We start from the raw sequence: 27,213 nt of genomic DNA on the forward strand, positions 1-27,213 counted from the left end.
TTTAAAAATCAAAGCCTGGGTGGGGGACGTTTGCAAAGTAAGGGAATAAACCGTACCTTGAGCGCTGCTCTGGGCGGCATCGCTGCTAACGCTGGGGGCCTCCCCCAGACTCCCGGTATCCTCCTTCCCAGAGCCGTCGTGGCCCGAGGTCTGAGCCTGACTGACCTCGGCAGCTCGGGTCACCTGCTGCAGCGTCTCAGTGACCAGCTGCCGGGTCTGTTCACTGACCACCGCCGTCTGAAACACTGGCTTCGGCTTAATGAGGACCTGGAAGGAAACAAAGCATTCACTAACAACCAACTGAGAACAGATGGACCAATCAGTTGTTCCTTACTTGGTTCTCATCATGCTAAATACTAAAAAAAATAAAATTATTTTCCTGTTTTCATTATTTACTGAGTCAATAGAAAGATCAACCAGCAACACTTCATGCTTTTTGGTTTAAAAATAATCTTATATAATAATGAACATGCACCTGATTCCTCTCTTCATTTTGTCCAACATTTTAAAGCAGTAGCTCTATGAAGGAACCTGCTGCACATTGTTTTAGTCTTTAGTTCTGAAATTACCAAATCATACATTAAAGAGAAAACTGGAAAAGCCTCATTAGTTTGCTATGTATATATGTATATGTATATATATATATATATATATATATATATATATATATAATGTATATATATTTTTAACATTTAGCAGCATTTGACACCCAAACCAGTTTGGATGTATGTTCTATATATCCTATATCCAATCCACTAAATGTCCAGTGCAAAGGGCATGTTAAAAAGTCCCACAGCATAATGCTGCCTACACCGTGCTTGACAGTTGTAATAGTGTGCTGTGGTCAGAAAGCCTTCCCTTCGCTCCTTCTAACATCGTTCTTCCCATCATATCAACCTCTGGTGTTTCCATACGGCCAGATGAGAATAACTGTGCTCTCTTTCATGCTTGTCGCTCTCTTAGCTAATGGAGATGTAAAGCTGGGTTCCCTGTGGACAGAGACACCAGATCATGGTAGGTTTAAACCTTCTGATCATTCTAAACCAGGGAACCTCAAGGCCAAGGACCCCCAAACTGATGGTGAGATGGAGCGGGGACCCCTGATTATATATATTGTATTAAATAGTGTTCTATCAAACTGGTCCTATAGTCACTCTATTCCAGATGAAGTAATGTAACTAAAGTAATTTCTCTTAAAGTATTTCTGATTCCTGGTTGATGGGACAGGTGTTGTGAATCAAACGGTGTCCAGTTTGAAAGAGCTCCTGTGTGTCGCTGAATGTGTGCATTGATGACTGAAAGACATCTTCTGCCTCCATTTATCTGTTTACTACAGTCTGTTGGATTCATGTTAATGTGGATTTAAAGACATTTCAATTATTGGAAAAATTGCAGAGGGGAATATAAAAAAAAAGTCTAATCAACCAAAACTTTCACGACCCCCATGCAGTACCTCTGTGGACCCCTAGGGGTCGCGGACCCCATGTTAAAGACCTCCGTTCTAAACAATTTCTTTTAATCTGATCTCACAGTCAGGTCTTATTCCAGACCCTGGAAAAAAAATGGAAAAAGCATCTGTTTGTTCCTCAGAACCTTAACCATCGTTTGGTCATTATTTTGAACAGAGAACCAGTTTTATTTAGGAACACTTTAATAAAACTTACGATTCACATCTTTGTCCTCATATCTATCTATCTATCTATCTATCTATCTATCTATCTATCTATCTATCTATCTATCTATCTACCCTCGATCCGACTATCACTTTAAAGCAGACCCATTATTTCTTAAAAAGACAACAAAACCTAAATTTATATAAAAACATTTAATCTCTAAAAGGAAGTTTTGTTTCTAATGGATAGAAGGAATGATGATGCCTGGTTTGCTGTTCTGTTTGAACTCATTAAGAAATAGAACTGAAGACTGTAAAGCCTGAAGCTGGTGAAGATTCTCAGTCATCCAGGTCAGTCAGTCCAAAACGTTCCTAAACAATCCACTGGACTTTGTTTCCAGGTTTGAAGACATTTCTCTTCCAATCCAGGAAGCTTTTTCAATTCCAAATGTCAGAAATAGCGTCGAGTTCCAGGTTTTATACAGTAACCCAACAAAGCCTGGTTTTTGTTTGGAAAACATGCAAATAGAAACGGACGAACGGGTCCTCCCCTTTGGAAAGCCCATACTCTCATCTTCAGTGACCACAGTACACATGTCAGGTTAAATAATACTACGGTACTTATACTTCAATGATGGTATAAAGGTGTTACTTTAGTGCATCTCTTATACTATATATGTTGGTTGTGCTGTTCTTTTTACGTCTCTTTGCAGGTGATGAAGCAGACTGAAGATGTTTTATCATTATCTCCCTTTTATCTCTTCTTTCTTTCTTCTTTTCCCCTTTTTTCAGTTTTTTCTTTCCTGTTCGTACATTTAAGTGTCCATATAATCTGTAACACTCCCTGCATGATTTATAATAAAGCTATTTACATGCATAAATCAAGCGGAACACTATGGCGATAGCCGTACTGCTCCACTGGTGAAAGTAAAATCTGTTGGGCTCTTTTTGGCATCAAGACAATTATTCTTATTGCCACAAAAAAGAAAAAAAAGGAATAGGGGTCGTTTGGCTTCTTTGTTCGACTGCAAAGCCCCATGCCTTTCTTCAGAAACATAAACAGGTATGGGGCTTTGCCACAAACAAAAACAAGGCTTGGTTGGGCTACTGTATAAAGCCTGGAACTTAACGCTATTTCTGACAATTTGAATTAAAAAAGCTTCCTGGATGGGAGGCAAAACGTCTTTAAACTTGGAAACAAAGACCAGTAGATTGTTGTTTTTTAATTTTTTTTTAATGTATAGTTGCTCTGGTCATAATCCATAATTTCCCCATTGTGGGAAAATAAAGGGATTTTTTTTATTCTAATAATCTACCTAGATAAAGGTGGGAATTATTCCTTTAAAGATAATTTAGGATTTGTCAGGTCAGGCAGCAGAAACAGATCTCCCATTGTCACTAACATTTTGCTTTTTCTATTATAACTCAGAACAGTAGATACTAAACCGGGTTCTTTGGAAACAAAGCTTTACCAGTGATCCCTGATGTAATATAAGGAGCAAAACTTAAGACTTCTGTCTGCTGCAAAATATCAGGTCACGGATCTAAATGAGTGTAAACAAACCAGTTTTAACATCACAGAAACTGAAAAGCATGTTTTTCTTTTTCGTCACTGAAAGTATTTTTTTTTGTCTCTGTAGCTGAAACCCAAAATGTTTAGAAAAATCTGAGGTGATTTTTACACAGACCTAATTTAGGGTTAGACAGAAACTGAGGAGTGGATGGTGACCGTAGGCGGCTCATAGAGTGAATATAGACCGTACACAATTCTGCACAACCACCTGACTTACTGCCCTCATTTTCCCTTGATGACCAAAAACTCTAACTTGGTTTCCTTTAGGCTTCCATTGACATTTAATATCGAAAGAATGACTGGCTGCCTGGAGAAAATAGGGGGTGGGGGGGGCCAAAATATTTTAGTTCTTAGAACCGACTGTTTTGATTTGTCCGTCAATTGCTGCTCATCACCACTGTTCTACTGTAGCAGAAAGAAAACAACCTAAAACGACGGGGTTTACCCTGTCATGATACACAACTGTGTCATGAACACAAAATTCCCTTATAGAGAAAAAAACGATAACGGTAAAACATTGATTTAATATAAATGTAGTTGTTTGTTTGTTTCTTTAAGCGCCTGGTTAAGTTTCCCTGCTTATCTGCCGGCTGTCCAAAACATTTCTGTTTAATCAATTGCTTTTGTGAAATCCCAAATATTGATAGCAGTCAATTAGAGGCTGCAAGAGAGAAATAACCCACAGAAACATTTTCTTAGGCATCGCCAGCTTGTAGAAGGGTTGAAAATGTATATATTTGTGTTCAGAAAAAGTTTTATTTCTTAGAAAAATAAAAGTAATTAGCTAAAAGTATTGAGCGAACATGGCTGCTAGTTTCTGTTCTTTACACCGACACCTTTTTCAGGGTTAATACAAGAATGAGTAACTCTAATTTAATGCTTTTTAATGCTCTAAGAAATTATTTTAATGCCATTAACCATGGTTGCCATATATATGGTTCCTAAAATCCTTGATCATCTTTACCGTCGACAGGCTGTCCCGAATTCCTCGTTTTCCAGCCACTTTTGTTGAAATTTGCAATTTTGCCTCGAGCTTCTCTTCTGAACATACGGCTTTACGATCAACTGGAAGCCGTTCAGCGCAAATATATTAAGATACAATATATCTGACGAAATTGTTTTTAATAAACTTTTTTTTTTTTTTAAATAAAGCATTTTAAATGCCACTATAATCACATTTAATAAATTTTAATGCAAATTAAGGCCTCAATTTAAAAAAATAATAATTTAATGATTTTTAATGACCGGCAGAAACCCTGTTTTTGGACTAAGTGCATTACCCTTCAGACCCAATAATATTCACATAATATTTGTTGAATCATGAACCCTCCTCCTCCTCCTGGTTTTATTGGGGTATTTTACTGTTGAGGTTCCAGGGAAAGTGCAACAATGATTTAAAATCCTCCTTCTCACATATAAAGCCTTAAATGGCCAAGCTCCATCTGATATCAGAGATCTGATTGTTCCTTATGTTCCTAACAGAGCACTTCGCTCTCAATCTGCAGGTTTACTAGTGGTTCCTAGAATTTCTAAAAGTAGAATGGGAGGCAGATCTTTTAGTTCTCAGGCTCCTCTCCTGTGGAACCAACTACCAGATTTAGTCCGTGAGGCAGACACCCTGTCTACTTTTAAGGCTAGGCTTAAAACTTTCCTTTTTGATAAAGCTTCTAGTTAGAGTGGCTCAGGTTATCCTGAGCTATCTCTATAGTTCTGCTGCTATAGGCTTAGACTGCTGGAGGACATAGGGACCCCTTTTTCATCATTCTGCTTCATTCTATCTCTATTCTCCCACTCTGCAGAATCTGTTAGTTCAATCTCTAACATTCTGCTCTCTCTGTTTTTTCTCATAGTAGCTTCATCTGGTCTGTTCCTGTTTGGCTGTGACTCCATCCTGGAGAGAAATATCAGCTGTGCTGCTGCCAACAACACCTTTGCTTCTAGATGTTGGAGCTTGGCCTGTTTTCCAGTGTAGTCCTGTTTCTCTGACTGTGACTGGCTCCTATCCACTGTTGCTACAAGCATGCTTAGTGTGAGGGGTTACCTTTGAGTCAACGAGTCGATGCAATCAACTGTTTTTTATAGATAGAAAACCCTATATCAATCTGACTGGATGATCTGGTGAACTGTAAAGTGCCTTAAGATGACATGTGTTGTGAATTGGCGCTATAGAAAAAAACTGAATTGAACTGAACATTTGCTGGACGTACAGCAAACAGCAGCAGATATCCTTCTTTAGTGCGTTCAGTTCATGACTCATATCTCTCCCTGATTTTAGGAAGTAAAGGTAGAAGGAGGAAGGTGTTTATGCTGCACTATATGTTTATAACCTACTACATAACCTATAGAGCAGGGGATTTTTCTCATGCTAATTTAAATCTCTCTTCTATGGAAACATCTAAAACAGGCGATGCCAGATAATTGAAGGTCACTTTCTAAAGAAAATGGTTCTTCCTTAAAACAAACCTTAATTTCGCTTCCTTTGCAAAGTTGACCATTGATGTTGGTCACATGTCACTCAGCTGATCGACATCAAGTCATATGTTGTTAGTCTTCTCAGTTCATGGTGCTTCTTCCAGGACTGTTTGGCTCACCTGTGTTTTTCCCTGCTGGCCGTAAACAATCTTGGTTGGGATGATCTTGGTGGCAGTGGACTGAGATCCACAGCTCATGCCTTTGGGTTGGGTGACGATCATCTTGGTGATGGGCCTGGAGGTGGTGAGAATGGCTGGTTTGGTCCCCTGAACTGCCTGCAGCCCCTTCTCTCCCTGTAATGTACAACATCATTACCATAAAATTAGGAATTATATATTATTAAAAGTACATGTGCCACATTAATTCAAAATCAAACTTGTAACAATAATTATTCAATGATATTTATTTCTTCCATTGCAGAAGAAAAAAGGAGAGGTTTATTTCAGTGGTTGGGTCACATTTTCCCCAACCTTTCAACAACTTTAACCGGTCTTATTTTGAGAACTGTAGCTTTTTGGTTTCCTGCATAAACTTAAAACCATGAATTGGAGCCAAAGCAGCATTGCTTCACTGAGCAGAAAGGCTACCGGCCACAAGCTAAAAAGTACTTCACAGAAATAATTCAATTAAATCCCCGGGCTGCCATCGTGGAGCGCTCAGGGAGCAATGTGGGGGTTAAGGGTCTTGTTCAGAGACCCAGAGTGGCAGTCTGTGGGAGTGGGGCTCAAACTCAGAACCTCTGGATTCCTAGCCTCGTGAGACCATCCTGATCTCGCGAGCTTTCAAAGTTTTACTGTCTGGAGACTCTCAGTTGAAGGAAATTTGGAGCCGTTCACCAAACGAACGTCCAATCAGCGTTGGCTTTGAGGCGGGTTGAGGTGTGACGCAACGAGAAGCGCGACAGTTCAGTCTAAAGAACATGGCGGCTTCAGCCGATGAAACTAGCGTTAGCGTGGCTATCGAGCAAGTTTTATCGGAATTACAGAGTATTTCTTCACTGAAAGAAGAGCAAAACACTGCTCTGGAGGCTTTTCTCAGAGGAAAAGACGTTTTTGCTCTTCTCCCGACTGGTTTCGGCAAGAGTAGCCTGGCTTGAGGTTTTGTTTTCGTCGTCGCTCTGTTAGTACGTCATATGCTTCGTTGATCTGATTGGTTTATTTGGCCCGTCTATCACCAACATAGGCCAATCAGCTAACCAGTATTTTCGCCCCTTCCCAAAATTACTTTAACAGAAGGTTTCCAGATGGATATGCGGAGCAAATCCATCTGGCGGACTCAGGTTACTTGATTCCAAGCTCTATGCCCTAACCACTAGGCCGCCATCCTCTGCAGCACCTTACCACTGGATATCTGTCAATAACTACCTCCCCGTTACTTTACACCTCATTGATGCCAGCCTGGACCTTCACTCCTTTGCTTTAGGTAGGATATTATGTCATTTAAAATGTCATTTGACCAAAACAACATAATAATTACCACAACATTATGTTTGCTTCCTGATGATTGCTTGGATGAATGTGGGTAAGGTGGGATGTTTTTTGGAAATGTAGCTTCTGTTGTATTTATTTAGCCTATTTCTGTGCCCACCCACTAATATATATATATATATATATATATATATATATATATATATATATATATATACACATACACTATATTGCCAAAAGTATTTGCTCACCCATCCAAATTATTGGAATCAGGTGTTCCAATCACTTCCATGGCCACAGGTGTATAAATTCAAGCACCTAGGCATGCAGACTGTTTTTACAAACATTTGTGAAAGAATGGGTCGCTCTCAGGAGCTCAGTGAATTCCAGCGTGGAACTGTGATAGGATGCCACCTGTGCAACAAATCCAGTCGTGAAATTTCCTCGCTCCTAAATATTCCACAGTCAACTGTCAGCTGTATTATAAGAAAATGGAAGTGTTTGGGAACGACAGCAACTCAGCCACGAAGTGGTAGGCCACGTAAACTGACGGAGCGGGGTCAGCGGATGCTGACGCGCATAGTGCGAAGAGGTCGCCAACTTTCTGCAGAGTCAATCACTACAGACCTCCAAACTTCATGTAGCTCAAGAACAGTGCGCAGAGAGCTTCATGGAATGGGTTTCCATGGGCGAGCAGCTGCATCCAAGCCATACATCACCAAGTGCAATGCAAAGCGTCGGATGCGGTGGTGTAAAGCACGCCGCCACTGGACTCTAGAGCAGTGGAGACGCGTTCTCTGGAGTGACGAATCGCGCTTCTCCATCTGGCAATCTGATGGACGGGTCTGGGTTTGGCGGTTGCCAGGAGAACGGTACTTGTCTGACTGCATTGTGCCAAGTGTAAAGTTTGGTGGAGGGGGGATTATGGTGTGGGGTTGTTTTTCAGGAGCTGGGCTTGGCCCCTTAGTTCCAGTGAAAGGAACTCTGAATGCTTCAGCATACCAAGACATTTTGGACAATTCCATGCTCCCAACTTTGTGGGAACAGTTTGGAGCTGGCCCCTTCCTCTTCCAACATGACTGTGCACCAGTGCACAAAGCAAGGTCCATAAAGACATGGATGACAGAGTCTGGTGTGGATGAACTTGACTGGCCTGCACAGAGTCCTGACCTCAACCCGATAGAACACCTTTGGGATGAATTAGAGCGGAGACTGAGAGCCAGGCCTTCTCGTCCAACATCAGTGTGCGACCTCACAAATGCGCTTCTGGAAGAATGGTCAAAAATTCCCATAAACACACTCCTAAACCTTGTGGACAGCCTTCCCAGAAGAGTTGAAGCTGTTCTAGCTGCAAAGGGTGGACCGACGTCATATTGAACCCTATGGATTAGGAACGGGATGTCACTTAAGCTCATATGTGAGTCAAGGCAGGTGAGCAAATACTTTTGGCAATATAGTGTAGATCTACAAGTAAAGCAAAATAATATTGTGAAATGTTTCACTATTAATTGTCAATCATTTCCCGTAGAGCTTAAAAAAAACTGAAATATATCGATTTATATATTGTAGTTAAGGCTTATAGAAATTGAAAACCTAAATTCATTATCTCAGAGAATTTAAAAATTACTCAATATCAATTATAAAAAAGAGTAATGTTCTTTGCAGAAAAAAAAAAAAAAGCATCCGAAATGTTATTTCTATTCACTTAATATCTGGTTTGGTATCTTCTGCTGGTTTTACTGCATTGATTCAGACATGGAGGTCTGTAGTTCTGCTGAGGTGTTCTTAAAGTCCAGACCCCCTGGATAGAAGCCTTCCAGTTATCTCACTGGTGGGTCTGTCATCTTTCTCTTTATTATTTTCTGTACGTTTCCTGTGGGTTCATGTCAGAGTAATTTGCTGGACAATCAAGCCCAGAACAACCAGGGTCACTAAAGCAGCTTTTCATAGGCAGTGTGGGCCGGTACAAAGTCCAGCTGGAAAATAAACTCAGCATCTCTATAAACTTGTCAGCAGAGCGAAGTAGGAAGTGCTCTAAAATGTCCTGATAAATGGAGCCAACGTCCTCTTAATGCAAGTTGTCATAGCTCTGTAAAATGTGAGCCGCTGTAGCCTGAAGTGAAAAGGAAAGCAGATCTGAGACCAATAGAATCAAACAGGCAGCAATATGAAAGAAAGCTACTGGGTTTAGGCAGAAAGACACAAATACCCCCAGCCCAAGCCCAGGACACTAAACAGAGGTGCCACAGGAAGGCCTCCAAGTGGGAAATATTAGGGGCTTTCTGAGCAGCAGAGCTTATATCTCACAAAAATTCCCCTGTAGCGATAACATAAAAATGCTGAACACTTTACCTCATTTGTTTGCATAGAAAACAGGGCGAGGAGAAGAGCATATGATAATATAGTATCCCTGAAAGTCCCAGATTACAGAACGTATTGAGCCAGACTTGGATTACATTAAACATCCTTATTTTGTTTTTAATGCCTAAATAGCTTGTGGCATAAACCATCCATCTATGGTTTTCAGACGATCTTTCACTCAGTGGGACTATTTAGCTTTCAGTAGGAGCCCAATGTAAAAGGAAAGTCATATACAGAGCTATGAGAAAATGTTGGCCACCTTAACCATACATTCACATTTTGTTTCACTTTAGATCTATAATGTTAATTTTAGATAAAACATTTTCAAAGATAATCTATAGTTTTTAATTGATTTAATGCAATAAGGAGAGAAAAAAGCTTCCACCTTTAATTATATTACGTATACGGCCAGGCTAGAGATTTTTTATTTTTATTTTATTTAATACAGTTGTAATACTACAAGAATAAAGTCGTAATGTTATAAGAATAAACTTGTTAAGACTTTATTCTCATAATGTTACCGCTTTATTTTCGTAATGTTACGGCTTTATTCTCGTAATTTTATGATTTTATTCTCATAATTTTAGGACTATTCTTATTGCGACTTTATTCTCGTAATTTCATGACAATTCCTATTGAGATGTTATTCTCGTAATTTTATTTTCGTAATTTTATGACCACTCTTATTGCGACTTTATTCTCGTAATTTTATGGTTTAATTCTCGTAATTTTATGACTTTATTGTCGTAATTTTATGAATATTCTTATTGCGACTTTATTCTTGTAATTTTATGATTTTATTCTCATAATTTTATGACTTTATTCTTGTCATTTTATGACTACTCTTATTGCGACTTTATCCTCGTAATTTTATGATTTTATTCTCGTAATTTTATGACAATTCTCGTCATTTTATGACTTTATTGTCGTAATTTTATGACTATTCTTATTGCGACTTTATTCTCGTAATTTTATGATTTTATTCTCGTAATTTTATGACTTCATTGTCGTAATTTTATGACTTTATTCATGTTATTTTATGACTACTCTTATTGCGACTTTATTCTCGTAATTTTATGATTTTATTCTCGTAATTTTATGACTTCATTGTCGTAATTTTATGACTTCATTGTCGTAATTTTATGACTTTATTCATGTTATTTTATGACTTTATTCTCATATTATGACTTTATTCTCATTATATTATGACTTTATTCTCATTATATTATGACTTTATTGTTGTAATTTTATGACTTTATTGTCGTAATTTTATGACTTTATTGTCGTAATTTTATGACTATTCTTATTGCGACTTTATTCTCGTAATTTTATGATTTTATTCTCGTAATTTTATGACTTTATTGTCGTAATTTTATGACTTTATTCATGTTATTTTATGACTTTATTCTCATATTATGACTTTATTCTCATAATATGACTTTATTGTCGTAATTTTATGACTTTATTGTCGTAATTTTATGACTTTATTCTTGTAATTTTATGACTTTATTCATGTTATTTTATGACTTTATTCTCATATTATGACTTTATTCTCATAATATTATGACTTTATTGTCGTAATTTTATGACTTTATTGTCGTAATTTTATGACTTTATTCTTGTTATTTTATTACTTTATTCTCATATTATGACTTTATTCTCATAATATTATGACTTTATTGTCGTAATTTTATGACTTTGTCGTAATTTTATGACTTTATTCTTGTTATTTTATTACTTTATTCTCATATTATGACTTTATTCATGTTATTTTATTACTTTATTCTCATATTATGACTTTTTTCTCAAAAAAAAAAAAAAAATCTCTATCCTGGGCCTAATACTCCGTCATACTTAACAGATTTTGTCCGACTTCTTTGGCAGCATTGTTTTAATTCTGCCACGCTGGTTATCTCCATTGGATTTAACTAGGCTCCTCCAACACCTTGTTTATTTCAGTCATTTAATTTTCAAATGTAACACACATTTGGATTTGAAGGGTTTTCTTCGGTTTAACTTGATGAGTCTGATAAACAGCGAATGGAATCCAGATTTCAGTTTCTCTGAAAATGTCAGCATTGTAGAAGAAATGAAACTATTATAAATAAATATGCTGGCCAATCAAGAATATCTGCATGTTCGGTCTGATGTCTGCGCTCAGTACTTGGTTTGAGCTTCTTTCCATAATGCAAAGCAATGCAAAGCTTATGGTTCTGCTCTCATTTTCCCTTTAACAATACTCCATAGATTCCCTGAGATCCAGGTCAGGTCAGTTTGGTGGTCAATCAAGCACAGAACCATCAAGGTCACAGGACCAGCTTTTAGGCAGAGTGGGCCAGTACCTACTTCAGCTGGAAATGAACTTCGCATCATCATGAAGCTTGTTAGCAGATGGAAGCTATAAGTGCTCTAAAATTTCCTGGTAAATGTTTGTTTTGACTTCAGGATCTCATGGGACCAACACCATTAGAGGAGAGAGGAAACCTCACGCTAGACTTAATAAACCCTGAGGGTCTTAGGAGCAAATTCTTCCTGAAATTACACATGTGAATTAAAGCAAGTCCAGCTCCCAAACTATAAATAGGAAATACAATTGTTTGTAGTTGGATGACAAAAAAGGCTTTGAGGAATATTTTTCAGGTGAACCACTATCTTAAATGTCACTATGTCTGATTTATAGGTGATTAAAAAATAAAAATATTTAGCCTCACCATCTTTTTACTCCAAAATAAACCCTGCAAAACGCCTTGAAAGCTCAGACTTTATATAGATCCACATCTTGACTATAACTCAAGCAATTTTGAACTTAATAAGTTGGAGCATGTTTGTTCTAAAAAGGTTTTAGTGGGCAGTGAGCTAGGAGGAAATGTGCTTTTGGCACAATGCCAATCGTGCAACAAACACATTTTTCCGCTCATAAAAGGGAATCTGGTCAGACAAATATGCTGATTTCCATTATTGGAGACATTCTGCATAAAACAAAGCCTTTGCACCTTAGATTTAGTCATTGTTTCATTGAAATTTACCAACAATATCAGCAAACTGAATAGAAAATAAGAATAACAGAGCAAGCTTATGCAACGCACGCTGGTTCCATCACCTGAAATGGTCACACATTGACCTCTGACCCTTCCTTGGAGAGTTCTGAGCCTCTAGTTTTCAATGAGGCCGCCATTAGGGGGTGTGGCTAAAAATGAATACCTGCATGAATACCACACGTCATGTGGACGTTAAAGGAATAGTACACCCAAAACATGATTAGCCTTCATTTTCTACTCACCCCCATGCTGAACAACAGTAAATTCTGGATGCTACCCACTCAGGACACTTGGAATACATTGGACGAGCAGTATGGAGGAATATTGACACATTTTTTGTGGACTTTTATGGACCTTTCTGCCTCGGGCGCCATAGACCTCCATTATTTGAATGTCAGCAGACAGCAAGAAGCCTCCCAGATCTCCAGATGCATTTGAGATATCAAAAAGGTACTCCAGAGTGTTGTTCAGCATGGGGGTGAGTAGAAAATGAAGGCTAATCATGTTTTGGGTGTACTATTCCTTTAAAGCCTCTCCACTGGTCCTACAAGTAAATAAGTAAAACTTTACTTATTTTTCATTATTTTGGGACATGTGTAACAACCACTGTACAAAGCTAAAAACATAAAAAATCAGTGCTTAAACATAGCTGAGCCAAAACAGTTTCAAATAGATTTGCACAATGTCCATTAATGATTTTTTTCAATCATATCCTTTGTAAAGTGCTGCCTTGCTCATTGGCATTGGACTCACCCCAGCGTTTAACAGCGTTGTGACCACATTCTTGCCTGGCAGTCCTTGGATGGTGGCTCCTTTGCCTGTAGTTTTCTGCACCACTATCACGTTGGGCTTCGACGTCATGGGGATGGTGGTGATCTTCGTGGTTGTTCCTACGGCAGAAGAAAAAAAACGTTTGCTGCGTGTCGGCGTGTGAGACGACGGACACGCCGAAGCAGCGGGACGCAAACACACCGGACACAATATTGCTGCTGATGATCTTCCCACCCAAAGTGGCCAGAGACTTCGGGACCACGGTGATGATGCTGCCACTAGTGGTCTTGACGTAGGTGGTCCCTCCACTGGACGCTGATATTCTGGCACCAATATTGGGACTAACTGTGGGTCTTGTGTATGTAGTTTGAGTCGCTGCATATATGAAATATAACAAAATGGAAGAAGATACAACTCCAGGTTTAATTTCTTTACACAGATAAACCCAGGATCTATGAACAGCTTCATGAGTAAAAGGTTTGGACCCTGACCTGTGGGCTGGGTGACCAGTTTGGTGGTCATGATGGTGCCATTGCTGCTGACTACCATAATGGGTGAAGAGCTGCTGCTGGACAGAGCCACAGAGGAAGGTTTAGGCAGGATTTTACTGGGCTGCACCTGCTGGGTGATTATCTTCACCCCTGGAGAAACAGAAGAAATTTCAATCAGACTGGTTCACGAACTAATCAATCAGACCAGAAAAATCTCAGTCAAAATATCAACACATCATGATAAAAAAAAAATAACTTACTAGTGAAATTAATAAATCAATGAGGAATTCGTCATTTTTACAAATAAATGACATCAAATGCAACTCAAAGTCTAAATGTAAATTTGAGTGTATACTTAAAAATATATTTTACTACCACTGCACTTATGTATTTAAATTAAATCAATACAGTATACACACATACAAACTATATATAAAAAAAGATAAACAAAGTAACAATACTAAATAAAAGGTGGAGGGAAAATAGCCTAGAATTAATAAAAACAAGATAAAAACTTTGCTTTATCTGTAAGATTTTGCAAAATTTTAAGGTAATAAATAAATAAATTACATTTACATAATGCAATGTTATTCTTATTTTATGACAATTCTTATTGCAACTTTATTCTCGTAATTTTATGATTTTATTCTCGTAATTTTATGACAATTCTCACAATTTTATGACTTTATTGTCATAATTTTATGACTTTATCCTCGTAATTTTATGACTTTATCCTCGTAATAGTATGACTTTATTCATGTTATTTTATGGCTTTATTCTCATGTTATGACTTTATTCTCAAAAAAAATAAAAATAATCTCTATCCTGGGCCTAATACTCCGTCATACATAACAGATTTTAGAGATAAATTTCAACTCAAAATCTAAACATAAATTTGAGTGTATACTTAAAAATATATTTTACTACCACTGCACTTATGTTTCTAAATATATTAATACAGTATACACACATACAAACTATATAAAAAAAAAGATAAACAAAGTAACAATACTAAATAAAAGGTGGGGGAAAGATGGCTTAGAATTAATAAAAAGAAGATAAAAACTTTGCTTTATCTGTAAGATTTTGCAACATTTTAAGGTAATAAATAAATTACATTTACATAATGCAATGTTGTTCCTGCTTGATTGCAAGCAAACAGGTGAAATCTCCGAGCATACGACCATATTTAACACATCAGACAAGCAGTTCAACAGACAAAGAGAAAATCACTTCAAAGAAGGGGAATAAAAATCAGGACATTAAAGAGGTGATAGAATGATTCTATAGGGTATCTGGTCCTTCAGGTCTCTAATAGGGTGCGTAACATTGGTTGGGCTGAAAATGGCATATTAGCTGTTCTATGAGCTCTAATGCAGCCTGGTTAAAAGCCCTAGAATGAAACAACAGGTTTTCTTCCTTTTATGGAATGATCATGAATATTTAGATGAGCTGTGCTCTGATTGGTTGGTTTACAACGAGCGAAGCTGCTGAGCAAAGACGCATCATAGCAACAAGCACTCACTCACTGAAACATCAGATTGTTGATATGGTAGGGTGACCAGACGACCTCTTTTTTCCCCCTGACATGTCCTACTTTTAAGACCTAAAAAAAATGTTCGGGGGGGGATTTAAAAATCGTCTGGGTTTTTGGTCGACTACAGTGCAGCACTTAGTCGAAACTGAGCCAGCGGAGGACGGAACGAACGAACCCAGGCTTCCCAGGAAGCATGGAAGGGGGGGAGCATACAGTCACCGGGTCGGGTTCGGTCCCCCGCTGGGGCCCGGTCCGGTCCAGTCAGCAGTCCAGCACCACCACCAGTGAACCAGTGGGGTGGTCTTTATGTAAAGTTCGGAGCATAATAAAAGTACAGGCCAGAACGAAAAAAGGCAACATCCCTGATTTGACGTCAACTCGGTGCTTCGTTTGGATTCTCCTGTTTTAATGGTGGAAGCTTAGAATTGTGAGATTTGCAGAGAAATGAGGTGTTGATGGGTTTGAACTTCTCTGTACGTCCATTTCACCCACTGAACTATCGTTATTCTTCTATGACAATGGAAACTCTTTGCATTCTATGACCCCTTTAAGATGGAACAAATAGAGACAAAAAAACCTCTCACCAGATTCCTGTTTGATCTGGATGGTGGGTTTGGCTCCTGATGGAGGGGTGGTGTTGGCCTGGCTCTGAGTGATACTGGAGGCTCCTAAAGGCGAGCTCTGCTGCAGCTGTTTGGGGGATTGCTGTTTGGGGAACTGGGCCAGGATCTGGGTGGGGGAGCCGACCAGGGTCTTCGGCGATGGGAGCCTCGCTGAAGCAACCTTCACTCCGGCAGAAGCTGCACCTACAAAAACCAACAGTGTGGGAATGAGGACCACTCTGGAAGCAGTGTACTCACATACTAACATAATGTTTCCAGGGCTTAAATTTCTGCTTTATTTGGTCTCTTCTTAAATTCATTGTTATTGTGAATGTTAAATACTCATCCTTATTCAGTTTAACCCAGCTTCTCGTAAAGGTTTGACTCTTAAAATACGCTCTCTCTTTCTCTCAAAATCACACAAACTGCACATTTTAATTCTTTAATTAATTAAATTTTTCATATTGGCTTATTTGAACATTTTGAAAAACAAACCCTCTTCACCCAGTGGCGGGCGGTGCAGCTGGTACCCAGTGGGCACCTCTCAACTTTATCTACTTCTTATCCCTTGACGTCCAAATATATATGAACAATTAACAACAATAGTTTCAAAGGGTTAATATCACCACTCTCACATTTTAATAACAGAAGCACCAAATAGTATTGAAATATGAAAGAAAGATTAGTGTGAGGTTGAACACAGAGATCAATTAAGCAAGAAGCCCAGTTAGAAGAACCACAATCCTCTACTCTATAAGCACCGCTCCGCCATATTGGCATCATTCAGTCCTTCAGTTATGGAGGACCAGCTCTGCCACATTTAAAAATAAATACAGAAAAAAATAAATGCTCAAGAAATAAATAAGCATACAATTTTACTGCCCCCAAAAATACAATAAACAAATAAATGTAGGTAGAAATGAAATTATACAGTGAGACATAAATGTATGAATCTCTTAATTAGCTTATTCATTTATTCGCCTTTGTAATAATTACCTTATTCATTTATTGTCCGTTATAATCTTCAATTTATTTATTAATTACTTATTTGTTTAAGTATTTATTTATTTATTTTGTCTGGTTTATTCTTCCTTTATATTTTTTACCCTATTTATTTCTTCAATGCTGTTTATTTCTTCCTGTCGCTTTTTTCAATTTCTGCCTCATTATGCAAATGAGGAGGGGGTGTGTCTAAGAGAGTCAACTGCTCATTGGTTGGCGGCTCATCTTCGTAAATCACAGAGCTCAGAGTACTAAGTTAAAAGTTCTCTTTCTGTTGCTGTTGTTCGATAAAAGTACGCTTTAAGATCATTTGAGGCGAGAACATTATACTTTGAAGCGTCACTATATGGCCCATTTACCGATTTAATGCATAATTTAAAAAAAAAAAGTCCCGATGTTGAGAGGACCGCAGCAACCAGCGGAGCTCCGAGGCTAACGGCAGCCAGGGCTAACGTTAGCCCGTCTGCAGTAGCCAGGGCTAACGTTAGCCCGTCTGCAGCAGCAAGGGCTAACGTTAGCCCGTCTGCAGCAGCAAGGGCTAACGTTAGCCCGTCTGCAGCAGCCAGGGCCAGCGTTAGCCCATCTGCAGTAGCCAGGGCCAACGTTAGCCCGTCTGCAGTAGCCAGGGCTAACGTTAGCCCGTCTGCAGCAGCCAGGGCTAACGTTAGCCCGTCTGCAGCAGCCAGGGCTAACGTTAGCCCGTCTGCAGTAGCCAGGGCTAACGTTAGCCCGTCTGCAGTAGCCAGGGCTAACGTTAGCCCGTCTGCAGCGACCAGGGCTAACGTTAGCAGCGGCCCTCTCTCTGCATAGCCGTGTGTGAAGGACTGCTGGCTCTGATGGAGATTTTCTTGTTTTATTTGGCAAAATGTTCATTTGATTTGTGTTTATCTGACTGTGTTCATTATTATTCCTCCAATAAATGAAAAAGTCAGAATTTATTATCATCCAGAGACTATTGATAACAGGAGGTGACTAGCCGAGAGTGTGGTGATGTCATCAGTACGCTTCTGTTCCAATTGACCCAGATTTATGCTGCGTGCTCCCAGAGTCTAGACCAGGGGTCACAAACCTTTTTAAGGCTGAGGGCTTCTTCAAGGATGCTGGGTCACAAGAAGGGCAACTAATAACTGGAGGGATCAGCATTCAAACTTGATTTATAATAAACATATTTTTATTTTTTATTTTAATTTTTTATTTCCTTTAAGGTATTGTCGTTTTAAAATGTTTATAAATGCTTAAAGGCTCTATAAATTATTAAAAAAGAAGAGCAACAGAATAAAATTAAGTTTCAAAGTGAGTTGTTCTTTTTTCAGAAGATGCTGAGGGCCCCCCATGTGGTCCTGGAGGGCTCCTTGGTCCCGTGGGCACTGCGTGGGTGACCCCCGGTCTAGACTTTCAGGGTTCTGCTCAAGAACGTACTTGGCGAGAACAAGAGTCCGTGCTCAGGTTCTAGTAAATTGAAAAACTCTCCTCTCCTCTTGTAGATTCGACCGACGCAGTAAAATGTTAAGCAATCAAATGGGCAGATGTTGACCCTCTAAGACACACCCTTCCTAATTTGCATAATGAGGCAGAAATGCAGACAGTTAAACCTCAGAAAAAACGACAAACCTGATGATGAATAAATGATGAAGCTCAGAGAAGCTTGATTGGTGCAAACCTTCTATGCTAGTATTAGATATGGATTAAAAGAATAAAAAAAGAGTCATAATCCTTAGAGAACAATCATAAACAGCCATGTTTGTTTGGATAATCTAGGTTTCTATTCCCAATAAAACACCTACATTGTGCCACAGTGGACATCACCACTGATGGAGTGGAGGAGACCACCGTCGTCACGGCGACGGTGCTGGAGGGACAGGAGCTGGCAGGGAAGACCACCGTCTGTTTCTGTGTGGGGGTGGTTAGAATGGAGGTGGAGCCCAGCTTGGCCATGGCGGCGGCGTTATGGGTGTGAGACTTAGACAGGATGTTGGGCACAAAGCCGGAGCTCGGGGAAGTCGTCACGATGATCACCTGGTGTAAAACAAGACGTTTGAACGTTTGTGAAGAATGTTTAGAGCTATAACCGCCCAGATATGTAAAGAAACGCAGCTGACCTTCTGTGTGGTGGTGCTGGTGGTCTGGAGGGCGGGTTTGGTGAAGGTGATTTTGACGGGGGACAGGTGAGGGGGGAGGGAGTTGGCGATGCTCTGCATTATGTTGCTCATCTTGGGGCTGCCGCTCACCGGCACCGTGATGTTCTTAGACACCGACGGCGACACCTTGGTCACATCCTTCAGCAACACCGGCGACGAGCTAGACGAGTTTGTGCGTCTTCGTTTGCGAGGCTTTTCATCATCGTCGGAACAACTTACACCTGTGAAGAAAGCGGAGCAGGAACTCACAGATCTTATGGAAACGTCAAAATCAGTTTCCTCTGATAACAGGGATCGGGTTCTGCTCTTAAAATCAAATACATATAGATAAAAATGCAGTTTTTATCTAAAGCAGATGATGTATATTCTATTTTATAAACGTATCTATACCTGCTGCTTACTGGAGCATCATGCTATGGGGTGCACTGCTGAATGAAACATTTGGGATGGGCCAAGAAATAAATAAGTTATGCTGCTATAGGCTTAGACTGCTGGAGGACATAGGGACCCCTACACTGGGAAAAATTGATGTCTAGATAAGTCATTTTTTCTTTAAATAAGTGCGTTTTTTCTTGAATTGAGGTGGTAAGTGAGACACTTTGCCAATGGAACGAGACAATTTGCATTTAAAATAAGAAAAAAAACTATTTCGTTGTCTTATTTCAAGTGTATATTATCTAATTACCTTATTTTAAGAGTGAAAATTCTCATTCCATTGGCAAAACATCTTATCAACCTACTCAAAGCAAGAGTAAATACACTTAATTTAAGACATTTTGACTTATTTCTAGATCGTTTTTGCAGTGTATTTCATCATTCTGCTTCATTCTATCTCTATTCTCCCACTCTGCAGAATCTGTTAGTTCAATTTCTAACGTTCTGCTCTCTCTGCTTTTTCTCATAGTAGCTTTATCTGGTCTGTTCCTGTTTGGCTGTGACTCCATCCTGGAGAGAAATATCAGCTGTGCTGCTGCCATCAACACCTTTGTTTCTAGATGTTGGAGATCGGCCTGTTTTTTTCCAGTGTAGTCCTGTTTCTCTGACTGTGACTAACTGGATGTGCTCTCTTCATCCTCTGACATGGGAGCTGGCTCGGAGCTCGTCTGCCTGGCTGTGTGTTTCCTGGATGGGGCCGCCTTTTACAGTTGCCTTTTGTATCTATGCTTCTTTTTCTATGTCTGCTTCTGTCTCCTTGAACCCCAGTGGGCCTCAGCAGATGGCCGCTCACACTGAGCCTGGTTCTGCTGGAGGTTTCTTCCTGTTCAAAGGGAGTTTTTCCTCTCCACTGTCGCTACAAGCATGCTTAGTGTGAGGGAGTCAACAAGTCGATGCAACCAACTGGCTTTCCTAGATAGAAAACTTTGCATCAATTTGACTGGATGATCTGGATGAACTAGAAAGTGACCTGAGATGACATGATGTGAATCGGCGCTATAGAAATAAACTGAATTGAAATAAAAAAAATCCAGAGCTGTCTTTGTTAAAGTCAACGTTCAGGAAAAAGGAGCAACAGCTCGACTAGTTTAGTAAAAGTGCATGAAATGGTGGAAACAGGCCTGTTTGGTAGTTGAGGAAATGATGCAATAAAACATCTTGAAGGTTTCACTTTTTAAACTGTTGGAATATTTCCTTTAACAGCCAAGTTCCATCTGTGTTAGAGACATGGAGACATCACCCATCTTTACAACTGGCTTCAAAGTTTCATCTGCAAACCCCTGAGAGAAGCTTATTGATGACCTTAGGAGGCAAACGGTCAACTAGTCCAGATAAGTGACCAAACATGGGCATGACTTTAAACCCATTTGTGCACATCTGGCATTTTCTGGGTTAAAGCTACAGAAAACATATGTTTACCTTGGCATCAAATACTGGTTTTATTTAGGGAAGTTAATCAATCATCAAAGTTTACAGTTATCTAACAGCTCCAAGCTGGAAAAACAACAGCTGAGTTAAGTAACATCAATCGATACATAAAGCATTAATCAGAATTATACTGTCTGCATGTAGCGACACTAAATTGGTGGCATTTATGTGGAAATATTGTCAGTTATTCCCAATAACTTAACAAAAAATATGCATTGAATTGTCTGTAGATAATTTAACTCAGTGTTCTTCAGTGTTTGCATGTGCAGTTAGGTATTTTTACTTTCAGTAAATCTAAATAAAATTTGTCTAGCTTCTAATATTAAGTGAAGCTTAATAAATTCCTCTGTTAAACGTCTACCATTAAAAAGTTGTCATCCTTTTAAAATAATCACTATCTTATTTTAATTTCTATGCTTCAAAAGGAAGAAAAACAATAAATTATGCTAAATCAGGGTACATTCTTCCTGTGAAAACTAAAATCTGGAGGTGTGATTAAAAAAAAAAGCACATTATTTTTCCACGCAATAACATGAAAAATAGATCTAAAATGTATTACGGTACTTTTCATTGCTATTCTATTGTAGAAAAAACAAAACAATTGTGAATACCTGTATTTTTTTTACTACAGGTATATTTAAAAGAATCAATTTTTAATTAATCATTTTTAATTTTTATTTAATCATTTTAGCTACATTTTTTAAAGCCACTGTATAAGGTCCAAGGAGTCTAACTTAATAATCTTTAAATATATTACATGTGAAAGATTTCACTACTTAATTAACATTACTTTTTCCCCATTAAAAGGCAAAACTTATATGTAATTTTAAAAACATATATTTCCACCAAGAAATGTAATAACTTTTGCAGCAAATGAGAGAAGAATGAGAAAATTCTCCAATTAGGGAAGGTTATACTGCCCTCTGCAGGCCAATGAGAGGATTGTTAGAAAAATATTTATGTTGAAATCGTCTGCATGTTATAGAAACCTTTTAAAAGGTTTAAAGGAATAGTACACCCAAAACAATAATTAGCCTTCATTTTCTACTCACCCCCATGCTGAACAACACTCTGGAGCACTTTTTTGATATCTCAAATGCATCTGGAGATCTGGGAGGCTTCTTGCTGTCTGCTGACATTCAAATAATGGAGGTCTATGGTGCCCGAGGCAGAAAGGTCCATAAAAGTCCACAAAAAACGTGTCAATATTCCTCCATACTGCTCGGCCAATGTATTCCAAGTGTCCTGAGTGGGTAGCATCCATAATTTACTCGAAAAAAAGTCATTTAGAATGTTTTTAGAGCATAAACAGTAGTGTATAGGATTTCCTAAAAGCGCGCACCTGCGAGTTCACGAGTCTACGGAAACCGCGGCAGACCAAACCAGATGAAAGTGCGCATTCGGCGTCTGCTCTGCCGATAATGCAAGCGTAGAAGAAGAAATGTGCCGTTTACCTGTGCAAAGAAAGAAACAACGAAAGAAAAATGTCGGAGGACTTCAGTGTTGAGGAAGAGCATGAGTTCTTTGCCGAGCTGAATGCGCACTTTCATCTGGTTTGGTCTGCCGCGGTTTCCGTAGACTCGTGAACGCGCTTTCAGGAAATCCTATACACTACTGTTTATGCTCTAAAAACATTCTAAATGACTTCGTTTCGAGTAAATTCTGGATGCTACCCACTCAGGACACTTGGAATACATTGGACGAGCAGTATGGAGGAATATTGACACGTTTTTTGTGGACTTTTATGGACCTTTCTGTCTCGGGCGCCATAGACCTCCATTATTTGAATGTCAGCAGACAGCAAGAAGCCTCCCAGATCTCCAGATGCATTTGAGATATCAGAAAAGTACTCCAGAGTGTTGTTCAGCATGGGGGTGAGTAGAAAATGAAGGCTAATCATGTTTTGGGTGTACTATTCCTTTAAGCAAAAGACACTCTGGACTGAGAAAAGTTCAGCGGCCTTGTTGACATTCATATTGAGTATATAAAAATTATGAAATAAGAAGCTTCTCAACTGATTTAAGGTTGATTGAAATTCTTCCAAAAAGTTCAAGTTAAAAAACAATCCACTGTTTGAAGATGTGTCTTTTCCCATCCAGGAAGCTTTTTCAATTCAAAATGTCTGGATTAGCGTTGAGTTGAGGAAGAAAATGTTTAGATTTTAAATAAAAAGAAAACAGGTGGTTTGAAAGCAGCGTGTAGGAAGCCATTTATGTTAAAAGAGAAAAAGCAACCTTAAATAGAGGGGGTGGAGCCAGGGTCCAGCTGTCAGAAACCTACAGCGCAGCGATAGAGTTGATTCCTTCTCAAAACCCTCTAAATCGCTATGCAGGGGAACAAAATATCTCTCCATGTCATCCAGGCCAACAATGACCCTTATGGACTGCCTTTTCAGAGGAATGGGACAGTGTCGGGTATTGCAGGCCAAAAACGACCTCAACGGCCGCCGTTATTAAGGGGTGGAGCTGCTTTTCCGATTTCAACGTGCAGGTTTGCTAAAAAAAAAAAAAAGAAGCTTCCTGGATGGGAAACGAAACGTCTTCAAACTTAGAAACAAAGTCCAGTGGATTGTTTTTTTTTTTTCACTTTTTTTTTTTATGATTATGACCTGGATGACTGGGAATCTGCACCAGCAGATATTTTCTATCATCTCTATTTATCTTAAAGTCTAAAAGCAAATATTCACAATAAATTTACTACAGATATTTAGAACAGAATAGAAAATCCATTTATTTTAGGGAGAATCCAGTTTGTTATCCTCCATCAATAATCATTATACCGTATGTATGGAAGCAAATCGCTACCATATTCAAATTTTACATTTCAAATTGAATTTTGGTATGTGTTTGCTGGGGTACATTTTAAATATGGTAACGATTTGCTTCCAAAAGTCTAAAAGCAGATATTCACAATAAATTTGCTACAGATATTTAGAACAGAATAGAAAATCAATGTATTTAAGGAAGAATCCAGCTTGTTATCCTCCATCAATAATCATTATAGGTGTATGGAAGCAAATCGTTACCATATTTAAAATGAAAAAGCATTTCCAGAAATGCTTTTTCAAATTTTACATTTCAAATTGAATTTTGGTATGTATTTGCTGGGGTACATTTTAAATATGGTAACGATTTGCTTCCAAAAGTCTAAAAGCAGATATTTACAATAAATTTACTACATGATATTTAGAACAGAATAGAAATGCAATTTATTTAAGGAGGAATCCAGCTTGTTATCCTCCATCAATAATCATTATAGGTATGGAAGCAAATTGCTACCACATTTAAAATGAAAAAGCATTTCTGGAAATGCTTTTTCATTTTCAAATTTTACATTTCAAATTGAATTTTGGTATGTATTTGCTGGGGTACATTTTGAAAAATAAATCCCAAATGTCTTCTTTTTCATTTTAATTAAGTAAAACGATGAGCAGTGTTGAAGAAGAAAATTAAAATGCAAACAGGATTATTGATTACTAAATTAATTTATGAGCCAAACAATGCAGCCACATTCTTAAAATGAAAAAGAATTTCTGAAAATGCTTTTTCATTTGAAATATGGTAACGATTTGCTTCCATACATAGGTTCTACTGCAGCGGATTCTCATAGATTGGATGGAGACACTAACTTTTCACGTAGACCGTGCTCCCGCTGGGCAGCACGACCACATTGGACGACGGGCTGGCGGGTCTCTGGGATTTCACAGACGCTCCAAGAGGTCCGCTAGTCGCCGTGGCGCTGGTGGCGGTGGAGGTGGTGCTCGTGTAGGAGTAACATACGACCACTGGAAAGCCAAAATAGAAGACAACACATTGCTTTATCTAACACCTGGGAACCTCAATCTATCAATACCTGGACTTTCAGCTTTTTCTAAACCTTGGAGCTGAAATAACTGAGAATATTCAACAGTGTGCTTTTAGTTTTTAATCACTTTTACAATACTACAATGTTAATACCTTAATTATTGTCTAGTTTGTTTAATAAATCCAAACTTATTAGTCTGTGTAAAACACTTTGACACCATGCATCTGGTCGGTAAAGAACCTTACCTTCTTTGTTTCCTGTTTCTGCCGGCAACAGAAAGGAGGCGTTCTGATTGGCTGTGGCACTGGCCACAGCATTAGCCGTGGCCGTGAAGGCCGTCTGAGGGACCAGCCTCGGCATCAAAGGAACGAGTCTGCGTCCTTCGATGGACCATTCCGATGAGTTGTTGGGACCAGACATGCTGGAAAAAGACAGAGCAACATGGTAACCTCCACCTTTCAGCCATTGTTGTTTATACAGCAACAAGCATTTTGATAGGAATTTATTTCTTTATTTTGATTTTGTAGAAAAGCAGACAGAACACAAAAAAATACTAAACTTAGAATATAGACATTTAAAGTCTGCGGGGAAGCCAGTCAGTCACAATAATAGCGTGCTTCTTTTGACAGAAATCATTTTCAAGAAATATGGCAGTCCTGAGTTTGCCTCAAACATATTAAACCATCTTGTGGATTTGTTTTGATTTATTTAGCTCCGATGATCAGCCATCTGCTCCTCTCTGCTGCATTTCCACTGGTTAGAAATGCAGGATTAAGGGCCGGATTTATCAAGATCCAATTTTGCGTGCAGTAATTTGCGCTCGCAAACTGGAATTTTGCGTGAGGGGCTGAACCATGGTTTGCTGGTGATTTAACAAGAGTGATTGCGTAACTGGTGGCAGGTGCAAAACTGTTGGAGACGCCCTATTTAAATTATGGTTTTGCGCGTTTTGTGGTTTGCGGCAAAGTAGTTTGTAGTTTCTACAAACTAGTGAATTAAAAAATGTAAATCTTACAGTAACACCCAACAAATATATATATATATATATATATATATATATATATATATATATATATATATACACTCACCGTCCACTTTATTAGGTACACCTGTCCAACTGCTCGTTAACACTTAATTTCTAAACAGCCAATCACATGGCGGCAACTCATTGCATTTAGGCATGTAGACATGGTCAAGACAATCTCCTGCAGTTCAAACCGAGCATCAGTATGGGGAAGAAAGGTGATTTGAGTGACTTTGAACGTGGCATGATTGTTGGTGCCAGAAGGGCTGGTCTGAGTATTTCAGAAACTGCTGATCTACTGGGATTTTCACGCACAACCATCTCTACGCTATACTATACTACTACTATATCTAGGGTTTACAGAGAATGGTCCGAAAAAGAAAAAACATCCAGTGAGCGGCAGTTCTGTGGGCAGAAATGCCTTGTTGATGCCAGAGGTCGGAGGAGAATGGCCAGACTGGTTGGAGCTGATAGAAGGGCAACAGTGACTCAAATATCCACCCGTTACCACCAAGGTGGGCAGAAGAGCATCTCTGAACGCACAGTACGTGGAACTTTGAGGCAGATGGGCTACAGCAGCAGAAGACCACACCGGGTGCCACTCCTTTCAGCTAAGAACAGGAAACTGAGGCTACAATTTGCACAAGCTCATGGAAATTGGACAATAGAAGATTGGAAAAACGTTGCCTGGTCTGATGAGTCTCGATTTCTGCTGCGACATTCGGATGGTAGGGTCAGAATTTGGCGTCTACAACATGAAAGCATGGATCCATCCTGCCTTGTATCAACGGTTCAGGCTGGTGGTGGTGGTGTCATGGTGTGGGGAATATTTTCTTGGCACTCTTTGGGCCCCTTGGTACCAATTGAGCATCGTTGCAACGCCACAGTATTGTTGCTGACCATTTCCATCCCTTTATGACCACAATGTACCCAACTTCTGATGGCTACTTTCAGCAGGATAATGCGCCATGTCATAAAGCTGGAATCATCTCAGACTGGTTTCTTGAACATGACAATGAGTTCACTGTACTCAAATGGCCTCCACAGTCACCAGATCTCAATCCAATAGAGCATCTTTGGGATGTGGTGGAACGGGAGATTCGCATCATGGATGTGCAGCCGACAAATCTGCGGCAACTGTGTGATGCCATCATGTCAATATGGACCAAACTCCCTGAGGAATGCTTCCAGCACCTCGTTGAATCTATGCCACCAAGAATTGAGGCAGTTCTGAAGGCAAAAGGGGGTCCAACCTGTTACTAGCATGGGGTACCTAATAAAGTGGCCGGTGAGTATATATATATATATATGTGTGTGTGTGTGTGTAAAGAAAAAACTTCGGCAACCTTTATTCCCTAAGGTGGTATGTGGCTGAATTTCTACTTCACTGCAGTAAAAAAAAAAAAAAAAAAAAAAAAAAACTGTTGTTTTGTATTGGCCTGTAGAAAAATGCACATACCAAATGGCTCACAAGAAGTGACTGTGGATGAGATTACTG

General features: G+C 39.0%; 1 protein-coding gene across 4 annotated transcripts in view; it reads right to left on the reverse strand.

Annotated features, from left to right (window-relative positions):
• Positions 1-27,213, reverse strand: part of emsy (EMSY transcriptional repressor, BRCA2 interacting) — a 47,674-nt gene that overhangs the window by 13,107 nt on the left and 7,354 nt on the right. For all 4 annotated transcript variants that reach the window (XM_038308745.1, XM_038308746.1, XM_038308744.1 and 1 more), the window contains exons 5-14: positions 24,937-25,112; positions 24,516-24,671; positions 18,986-19,245; positions 18,671-18,902; positions 15,867-16,088; positions 13,746-13,895; positions 13,456-13,629; positions 13,237-13,373; positions 5,777-5,950; positions 57-267 (exon numbers count right to left, since the gene is read on the reverse strand). In XM_038308745.1, coding sequence (XP_038164673.1) covers positions 57-267; positions 5,777-5,950; positions 13,237-13,373; positions 13,456-13,629; positions 13,746-13,895; positions 15,867-16,088; positions 18,671-18,902; positions 18,986-19,245; positions 24,516-24,671; positions 24,937-25,112 — 1,892 coding nt within the window. The remainder of the gene's footprint in view (positions 1-56; positions 268-5,776; positions 5,951-13,236; positions 13,374-13,455; positions 13,630-13,745; positions 13,896-15,866; positions 16,089-18,670; positions 18,903-18,985; positions 19,246-24,515; positions 24,672-24,936; positions 25,113-27,213) is intronic.

The sequence above is a fragment of the Cyprinodon tularosa genome, unplaced genomic scaffold, assembly GCF_016077235.1.
Source record: "Cyprinodon tularosa strain WSP-4 unplaced genomic scaffold, ASM1607723v1 ctg646, whole genome shotgun sequence".
NCBI lineage: Eukaryota > Metazoa > Chordata > Actinopteri > Cyprinodontiformes > Cyprinodontidae > Cyprinodon > Cyprinodon tularosa.